The 10,243-nt window shown below is 44.0% G+C and overlaps 1 protein-coding gene across 4 annotated transcripts in view; it reads right to left on the bottom strand.

The window, feature by feature from the left end:
* Positions 1-4,827: 4,827 nt before the first annotated feature.
* LOC122623468 (homeobox protein cut) overlaps positions 4,828-10,243 on the bottom strand; it is a 74,713-nt gene continuing 69,297 nt past the window's right edge. For 3 of the 4 annotated variants that reach the window (XM_043802656.1, XM_043802653.1, XM_043802655.1), the window contains 2 exons: positions 9,411-9,831; positions 4,828-9,318 (listed from right to left, as the gene is read on the bottom strand). In XM_043802656.1, the coding sequence (XP_043658591.1) occupies positions 6,042-9,318; positions 9,411-9,831 (3,698 nt within the window). In that variant the 3' untranslated portion in view covers positions 4,828-6,041. The remainder of the gene's footprint in view (positions 9,319-9,410; positions 9,832-10,243) is intronic. The other variant, XM_043802654.1, reaches the window with a different exon arrangement.

The following is a 10,243-nucleotide window of genomic DNA, read 5'->3' as shown; positions in this document are numbered from 1 at the left end:
TTTAGCCTGAAAATATATGTATTAAAACAACGATAGGGAACTCACAAAACACACAATGTACAGACTACAGACTACAGGGTATCCAAAACATCTCGAACTCGACAAACCAAAGGGATTAAGATGCATTTGCCCACTCGCAGATACATGCAGATACATGCAGATACATGCAGATACATGCAGATACATGCAGATACATGCAGATACATGCAGGTACATACAGATACATAAAGACATATATCTCACTGATGAATAGGATGATCAATCTGTTTGCCCTCCAAGGTTTCAACTAGCGCCTGTTTTTATGTCTTTAACACCTCTGTACCAAACCAAGCAAACGAAAAAAAGAAATTGCATTCAAAATATATATAAACACATATACAAAAGCAAAGTAAATCAATTAAGATACTTAAGAAATACCAAGCAACACTTAAGCAAATCAAACATAAATTCTATTTATATATATACATGTGTACATATGTACATACATATGTATGAAAGCAGAGACAAAGAAAACCAAAAACAAAAATGATTAGGATGGAAATGTTACCCTGTATTTTTTTAGACATAACATTTTTCTACTTTTTGGACGATGTAAAACTCAAAGACAAACAACAAAAACGGAACAAAAAACTCCAAGAAAAGATTGTAAAAAACGTATGCATATGAAAGGTAAAATGTATCATTTCAATTTGTTGCTAATTTATAGAAATCACACGGAACAAGACGAGCAAACCAAGTGCGAAATGCGAAATGGGAAACCGATTTGGGACTGATCTTTGGGCCTGTATCTTTGTGTATAAGCGAATTGTGTATGAACATACAATAAATAAATTACTCTCCACCTATCTGTTGATATCGAGCAAAACCCTCTAACTCTTTCATTTTTGGTAATATCTAATTTCATTATCTATAATACTTACTTTTCAGAGTTGGTTAGTTGTGCACTAAAACTCTTTTAAAAAGATGTCATGCCTCTAAAAACGTTTGTTTCAAGTGTAAATGCCTTCGATTTTAATATATTTGTATCCATGAACATTTCAATGGATCCTTTAACCACAGTCAATAAAAGAACAACATTTTTGTTTGTTAAATTCTTTTTATATTGGTTATAAAACCGTTATTTATTAAGCTTCTTTACTTTTACCATGTAAATGTTTTTTACACCATCCCATGTAGCGAATACACCATCCCACGTAGCGGAGACACCTTTTCCATCTAGGTGGAAAGCGCCATCTATGCGGCTCAACATAGTTTTGTAGCAAGCAGCTTTAATTTGTAAAACAACCGCCTAAATTCAAATAAAAGTTAGAATAAAACTTGTATTTCAGTTTCGTTCGCTTGCCCAAAATGAAATATAACGTTCGTATTGGAATACAGTAGATTCGTCTTTATTGAATTTGATTTTTCTGTTCAGTTTTACATGCTATATAAACTAGTTTATTAATCATATTATTATTATTTATATTCGCATTATCTCGTGTTTCTCATTTCTCGCCTTTTCGTCTTTTTATTTTGTTTTTTTTTTGTCATATTTTGATAATTGTTTTCGTGGCTGTTTCCTTTTTCTCGTTTGATTTCTTGAATGCGCTTTGGTTTTTTTTGTTCTTTGCAAACCGCTTGCTGGAAAATCGTTCTCAATGAGTGTGAAATCAAAAACACAATTACAGTTTAGCTTAATTAAAAAAAAATATTCATTACCTTTTAATTTATTTTGTTTTCGCTTGTTAATTTTATGCTCGTGTGCATTTATACAAGAAATGCTACAAAAAAATGTTTGCTTTTGTTTTGGTTTTGGTTTTTGTTTTGGTTTTTTGTTTTAAGTTTATTTTGGTTAATTTTTGTAAGTTTTTGCTTTCGCTTAGGTCTTAGAAAATGATTTCGAGGTTGCCAAAAATTGTATGTGCTTAAGTTTAATATCTATGTATAATATATATATATAACTATATATGGTTTTTGTTTTTGTTTTTGTTTTGGTTTTTCTATTTACTTTTGTTTATATGTATATTTTTGATATTTTTGCTGCTTTTTCTTTTTCAATTGTTTCTTTGGGCACATTTTGCTAATTTGCTTAAGAGTCTCCTTCGTTTTTGTTACTCTCCTCGCTGCATTTTGCATTATTATTTTGTTCTGGTTTTATTTTGTTTTTTTTGTTATCTGTTATGTTCATTGCATTTTTGGGCGGATTTGAAACTGAAAAACGGAGCTGGCTGTCCTCATCTCAAGATCATTGTCGGTTGAAAACTAAGGGAATCGGTTTGGTATCGGTTCAATATAGATCTGTTCTATGTGTTAACTACGGCTCTTTATCGTTATTTTAATCATTATCTTTATCTTTATCTGGTTTTTCTTGCTCTGTATCTCATCATCGTCATTCATAATCATTTTGCATAAACGCTATTATGTTATATAGAGACTTTTGTATATATGCATATCTGCTGGTTAACACTATATGGTTATTTCAAGTCTGTTTTGTGTTTACTCTTTACTCTTTACTTTGGATATACTTTTTGGATCTGCTAAAATAACTTGCTATATCCCATCGACTTCTTACTCCTTATGCTTGTATGCTTTTAACATAATATTGATATGGTCTGGTTTTTGTTTTCTCATGTTTTCATGTTTTCTTTCTGATCCATAAATTTGGGTGGTTTCCTCTAAGATTCGGTCTCTCAACTTCTTATGTACAGCTAATGTGTAGTGGGTAAAAAAAAGAGGAAAAAGAGGAAAAAGGGGAAAATGTAGGACAATTGGCAAAGTGAGTGGAGTGTGTGCGCATATCACCATGGGCTTAAATTCACTTATATTCACGTTTATTCAGATATCTCTGTCTAAAAAAAAAACAAATCATTTCTTAGTCGGTATAAAAATGTGTGAGTGTGTGTGTTTCGAATTGGAAGGATAATTTCATATATATCGTATTTACAGCTCAACTCTTTTGATTTGAATCAATAAACGTTTCCGTTTCAATTGCTTTGTTTAAAATTAATTACGTATGTCTTTTTCTTATTGCAGCAGCACGGATCTATGCAAAAAATGTCCACTGCCTACATTACATATACATATGCATATACATATACATATATATGTATGTATGTATGTTTGTTATGTGGATCATCATCATCATTAATATCTGTACGTGTTACTTTACTTGGCTAGCACCGCATATTGTTAGTAAATATAACTATTAAATGGTGTGTATAAAAATGCTGATCATGCATATATATATATATATAACTACGTCCTATATAGGCTTAAATCGGCTATCGGCTGGGTGGCGAGGGAAACTCCCAAAAGTATGCTATACATTTGCAGAGTGTTTCTGTGTCTGATCTTTTTACTTTTTCTTGCTTGGGAGGGAGTTTTGGGCTTCCGGGGTCAAGGGTTATAGGTCATGGATTGAGGGGATTACAAGAGATTGCGAGTACTTTCGTTCCTCAGCGGCATTTTCTGCGATTTCTTCGATTTCTTCGATTTTGGTGGTTTTTTGTTGTAGGAAAATAAAAAAGGATATCGATGGGTTTTTTTTCGTTTAAGAAAACATTTTTATTTGATAAAGTTTCGATCATGTTCATGTATTATTGGTATGTTGTCGCTTGTGTATTCGCTTTTTTCCTTCTTTTAATGTATATATATATATATATATATAATATTTATATTATAATTACAATAATAATAATAATAATAATAATAATAATAGTAATAATAAAAATACGAAGACAAAAAAATTGGATTTAAGAAATAATTAAAACTAAAAGTTGCGAACCATTTCAACGTGTCGTGTCGGTTTTTCTTGCCTCAGCTCAACTTTCTTTATCCATATTTTGTATATATTTTATATATATTTTATTTATTACTCGTTTATCTCATATCCATATAGATGTAATTTATTCATTAGCTAAAGCGTATGAAAATGCAAAGTATTTAACTCGATAACTTAAACGCAAACAGGAGGAAAAGAAACAAATTATAATTTTCAAGAAGTTTCGTAACAAATTTCGCTGACAGCGGGCAAAAATTGTTTGCATATTTTTTAAAAATATTTTTCTTAGTTCTTTCGTGTTTTGTTTCTTGTATAAATTTCGCAAATTGTATTTCGTTTTTTTGTTTTTTAAAGGTTTTTGAAATGTGTTTGGTATATGTTGGTAATTTGTTTCTCTTTATTACTCGTCTCATATATATGTATGTAATAATAATAATAATAACGCGGCAAATTTTGGGCCTATGCAAAAATGGTTTCGTGTAATTTTAATTTATTTAGCTTTTTTTTTTGGTTTGAGAAATCTGTTTTTTGTTTAGCTTAAACATTTAGCCTAGGAAAAAAAAGGTTTAAATATTTCTTAAAATTTGTTTTTTTGCTCTTCTTGGTTTTCTATGTTGTCTCTTGTTCATATAGGAAAACAGATTCTTTTTTGTGTTTTTTTTTTTATTTTTTTGTTTGTTTATTTTATAATTTATTTAAGATTACGATTACGTTGTAAACTTAAGAGCTAGGCAAAAAAAAAATTGGCTGTCTTAGATTACTGTTTTTGTTTTGAATTTTTTTTATATTTTTCTTTTGTGTAATTTCTTTAGTACGATATGCGGTTTGTGTTTTTTTTTTATTTTTATCATTAAATATTTTAGATTCACAGAAAAAAATTGTTGTTATTTATGCTAGGGTTTAATGCAAATTTAAATTACCGTTAGGCTACGTTGATAAACTTTTCACTTTTCGCACTTTATATGCAATATGTATAATTATATATAATTATGTATAGAATAATTAGATTATAAATAATTTAGTGCATTTTGCATGTTTATTTTTGCTATAATTATGAATTACTCAATTTGTGTTTGTGTTTTGTGTGTGTGTAGGCGTATTATATATGTGTGTGTGTGTGGGATTTTTTATGTAAATTCAGAATTTACAAAGTTTATTGTTATATATTTTTTGTTCTCGATTTGCCTTTCCGTTCCTCATCGACATGTTAATATTATTTATATTTTTAGTTTTGGGCAACAAAATGAGGGAAAACTTTTCTGCTTTTAACTATCTTTTACTTTGGATTTTCATTCCCTTCCTTCCACATTTCCCCTATCAATTTCTGCTTTACTTTGCTTTGTTTCCTTTTCGTTATCGTTTTCGTTTTTGTTTTGTTTTGTTTTGTTTTTTTTTGCTTGAGATCAAAAGATAGTTAAACAAGTCGGTTGCTGAGGGTGGTGGTAGAAGGTAGGATTTTTGTTTAGGAAGAACGACAGCAAGATCATGCCTCGCGAGAAATCTATGTACACCGTCAATCGTCAATTGTCAATCGTCAATTGTCAATCGTCAATCATCGTCATTCATTTAATTATTTATTTACACTTAACCAGCTAAACTGCTAATAATCATATAATAGTTTGTCAAAAAAAAAGATATCTATGTATGTATAGAATAGAATTACGTGTGTAGTTATCAATCCTACCGCCTTTGCTTGCAGTCTTCAAGTAGAAACAAATCGAAAAATCGAAATCGAAATCGAACATCTTTGCAAGATCAAATCTTTCACTATCAATCGCATCTCGACATTTTGGTTAAAGTTCTTCGGCAAGTCGGGGTTCTTAAATGGGGTTTATTTTCTCATTAATACTTTTGCGCTGCTCATCCTAATCATCCTTATCATCATCATTCATTATTATGAACATATTTATGATCATTTTCATCATCTTCGCATAGCGTCTCTAAACTTTTAGCTACAACTATTACAACTCCTCAACCTAAGGCTACCTTAACGGCTACAACTAACGCCTATATTTAGTAGTTAATGTTTAATAAAAAAAAAACAAAAAAAAGTATATAGTTTTCTAGTGCCTAAGTGCTATTTATATGTATGTATGTATGCATGTATGTATGTATGTATGTATGTATGTCTCCTGGGTCCTCACATCGTTTAAACATTCAAACTTAATCACAAGTAAACGCGTTTCCATCTCCGCTCTTCGCTCTCCGCTCTCTACACATTGCACTGAATTCATATTTAGTTCGATTAATTCGGTTAATTCTGTTAATTCTGTTAATTACTTTAGTAATTCCAAGCGGCTGCCGCAGTGGTCACCGCTGCTGTGCTGCTGCTGCCGCTGTTGCTGCTGCTGCTGCTGCTGCTGGTGGTGCTGCTGCTGGTGGTGGAGCTGTCCCCGCTGGTGGCGGAGGAGGCGGTGGCTGCCGCTGATGGAGGTGGTGGTGGTGGCGCCAGGGGAGCTGGCATCTCGTCGGAGGAGGCGGCGCCAGTGCTGCTCAGTCGGCGAACTCGCACCATGCGCAGCTTCTCCTCGTTGATCACCTTCAGCTTCTGCTGCTCACTGCTCGCCGTGTCCTCGCCGTCGAGTGGCATCGCTGCCGATGGCTCATCGTCGTCGTCCTCTTCCTGCTTGATGTGCACCTCCGGCTCCATGAAACGCTGATCGATCTCCAGCTGGGCGTGCTCGTGATCGGAATCGTTGCCGCCATCCGTGGTCTTCTGGCCATCCGCATCCGTATCACGTCCGTACTCGGATGCCTGCATCACGCACACACCGTTGATGATGCGCTCATTGTCCGCCGCTGCAGCGGCGGCGGCAGCAACGGCTGCCACCACGGCACTGGGATTGGTCACCGCACCGGCGGGATTGACCCACTGGGGGGCAGCGGGCTTGCGTCGCGAACTGCGCACGGCATTGGACATGTAGGCGGCGGCGGCGGCCAGTGCGGATTTGTGCAGCACCTTCTCGTAGTCGGTGGTCTTGTCCTGCTCCTGGTCCTGGCCCTCCAGCGACTCGTTGTCACTCAGATTGTGACCGCCGCCCTCCAGCTCCAGGTCATCCTGATAGTCGTCGCTGCGCTCCCGCTTCAGTGTGGGCATCGACAGATCCAGGCCGCTCATCTGCTCCTTGAATGCCTGATTCAATGCCTGCAACTCATCGCCGCCGGAGGCGCCAACGGCGGCGGCTGCTGCAGCTGCGCCAGCGGCCGCTGCGGCACCGGGAATCCCCGCCAGACTGCGGCCCAAGATGGCGGCGGCAGCGAAGTAGGGCGGATAGGGAATGGGGGCACCGCTCATGCCCATGCGCTCCTTGTGCAGCTCCAGCAGGCGCTGCTGCAGCAGGATGCGGAATTGGACGGGATCGAAGGGCGTGGCACTGGTGCTCTCGCGACTCGGTATCGGATTATCCTGGCCGGCCGGGCCGTGCGGCACCTGTTGCTTCAAGCGCATGCGATGATTGTGGAACCAGTTGGTGATGGTGCGCGTGGCCAGGCCCAGCTCGTTGGCCAGGAACTCGATGGTGCCCACATTGGGATACGGATCCAGGGCGAATGCCAGGCGCAGTGCCTCCTTCTGCTCCTCGGAGAAGAGGACGCGCTGCTTTTTGCTCGGCGGAGCACCGCCGACGCCGGAGCCCACGGATCCCGGGCCCGGACTGCTGGTGTAGAAGTCATTGGTGTCGTTGCTGGAGGTGTCGCTGCTGTTGTCCTGCTGATTGGGGCCCGTGCTCCTGCGCCGCTTGCTGGCCTCCCGTCGCTCGTTCTTCAGCAGCTGCAATCGCTCCACGTTGTTGGCATCGCTGAGCCACAACTGCATCCGGATGAATGGTTCCCTGCCCTTGATGGAGAGCATGTGCCAGGGCTTGGGTTTGCTCAGCAGCTCGGACACGGATCCCTGAGAGAGTCCCAGAACGGCTTCGCCGAATATCTTCTGGCCAATATTGTTGGCCAGCAGCGCCTCCTTGATCTTGGTGGTGATGTCGTGCGTGTCCAGGTCCTGGGTCAAGGCGGCCATCTCGTACACGGTGGGCGACATGTGCTGGTGCAGGCTGCGCATGGCATTGGTGCCGTGCACCGGCATCAGCATCGGCTTCTTGTCGCTGTTCGCTTGACTGGAGCCGCCCTGGTTGCCACCGGGACCGCCTGGCTGGGCGCCACCCACCGCCGAGGGGGGCAGACTGATGGCGTGCTGGGGTGGCAGGCCCGGCGAGGTGAGCAACATGCTCTGGTGGTGCAAGGCGGCGGCGGCGGCGGCCGCTTGGTGGTGCTGCTGATGGGGGTGTTGCTGCTGGGCGAGATGCTGCTGCTGTTGCAGGTGCTGTTGCGCCTGCTGCTGCAGATGCTGCTGGGCCTGCTGTTGCGCTTGCTGCTGCGCCTGCTGCTGCGCCTGTGCCACCTGCTGCTGCTGCTGCTGCATGGCTGCGGACATGGCCGCCGCCTGCATTTGCTGCATGAGGTGCTGCGCCTGTGCCGGCTCCTGCAGCTTCAGTTCGCTCATCATCTTCTGCATGGGCAGCGAGGCGGCCTGCATCTTGCTGGCCAGTCCCTGCGGCATCTGCGGACTGCCGCTGTAGCTGCCCGTGCGCATCAGCTTCTCGGGCGCGATCTTGTACTGGCTGGCCACCAGCTTGTGCACCGCATTCTCGTCCTCCAGGAACATCTTCATGCGTATGAACGGCTCCCGTCCCTTCTGCGTGAGCATGTGCCACGGCTTGGGCCTGGCCAGCAGATCGGACACCGATCCCTGCGACAAACCCAGCACGGATTCGCCAAACAAGCGCTGCGAGATGGAGTACTGCGACAGCGCCTCCTTCACGCGCCGCACGATGTCCTCGGTGTTGAGGTTGTTGAACATGTCGAACTGCTGCTGGGTGATGGGCGGCAGCACCGCCTTGGTGGGTCGCTGCGGTGTGCTGTGGTGCGGCGTCACCGGCGGCTGGGTGATCAGCGAGTTGGTGATCGAGGCCATGCGCTGCAGCGGACTGGCCGTCGCCGCGAACTCCTCGCCCTGGCTGCTCAGTGCCGGCGGCAGGATGGAGTTGCTCAGCGGACTGGGCGCAGCCGAATTGCTGCTCGCACCGCCGGCTGCTGGTGCGGCTGCACCGCTGGGCACACCGGCTCCGGCAACGGCTCCTGGCCCGCCCGATGGTGGGGCAGGTGGTGCGGGTGTGCCGCCACCCTCGGACTTGCGACCATGCAGCGAGCTGGGGTAGGCGTCATCGCGTTCGCCATCCTTGGAGCAGCTGCTGCTGCCGGCGCTGTGCTCCAGCGAGGAGCGCTGGCCGTTCAGCTTGATGTCCTTGGCGGCGGCGGCGGCCAGCGAGAGATCCTGGGCGCCGTTCAGCACCTGCTGCTGCAGCGCCATCAGGCTGGAGAAGTTCGGGAACTGGGCCTGGGCCTGAGCCTGTGCCGCCTGCTGCTGCTGCTGGTGCTGCTGCAGCTTGGCAATCTCGCGCTCGAAGACGTGGCGCATGTTCTCGTCGGCCATGGCGGGAAAGGCGTTGCTGGCTGCGCCCGGCATGCCGGCGGCTCCTCCAAACAGCGAGGGTGAGAAGAGAAAGCTGCGGACGAGACGAGACAGCAGATGATGATGATGATGGGTCAGTTAAACGTTTTGCTCCAATGCAATCAATGCAATCATGAGTAAACTTACCTTGGAAAAGCCGTCTCGCGTGGCGTGCGTGCAATCAGCTCCTGGTAGAGACGCGCCATCTTGTCCTGGGCCAGATCCTCGTGCCGCAGTCGCTGCTGCTGCTCCCGCTCCCGCTCCCGCTGCTCGCGCTCCCGCTCCCGCTGCTGGGCGGCGGCGGCCTGCTCGGGATTGAGGTGCTGGTGCTGCTGCTTCAGCTGCTGCTCCACCTTGAAGAAGGGCGAGGTGCAGCTCTGCGGCGGCGACTTGCTGTCCTCGTTGCTGTGCGAGTCCTCGCCGCCGTGGCTGCGATGCTGGGCCACGCTGCTCTGCTTCATCAGCGAGGAGGCCTCGCTGAGGATGTGGGCAATGCGGTCCTCGGACATGGAATCATCGCCGCCAGCGCCGCCGGCACCGCGACCCGCATACTGCGGCAGTCCAGAATCTGCAAGACGATGACAAGATATATTCCCGATTAGTTGCTGGTTTGCTGCAGCGAAGCTGATCGTAAAGCCCATTAAATGCTGTAAAAATTTATGCCCAGCCGGATCATTTATATGGGCTATGCGCGCTCGATTGGCAGGACATGGACATGGTCATGGACATGGACATGGACCTGGCCATGGATATCGACGGGGAAGTGGAAGTGGCAGTGGATGTGGGAACCTGAAACCCAAACCAGACCGAAACCAATTAAGCCATAAAGCGTTCAAAAAGCCAAAGCGAATTTGCGGCCATAAAGCGGCGCTGCAGTTGAAAGGGTCCCGCCAAGTGTCCACCAAATGCCACGCCTCCTGCCCGGCCGCCTATCCATCCAATGCACTGGCAGAAATTCCCTATGCCCCAAGGGGGCAGCT

This window comes from Drosophila teissieri, chromosome X (assembly GCF_016746235.2).
Source record: "Drosophila teissieri strain GT53w chromosome X, Prin_Dtei_1.1, whole genome shotgun sequence".
Classification (NCBI taxonomy): domain Eukaryota; kingdom Metazoa; phylum Arthropoda; class Insecta; order Diptera; family Drosophilidae; genus Drosophila; species Drosophila teissieri.
This window is presented reverse-complemented; position numbering and strand designations above follow the sequence as displayed.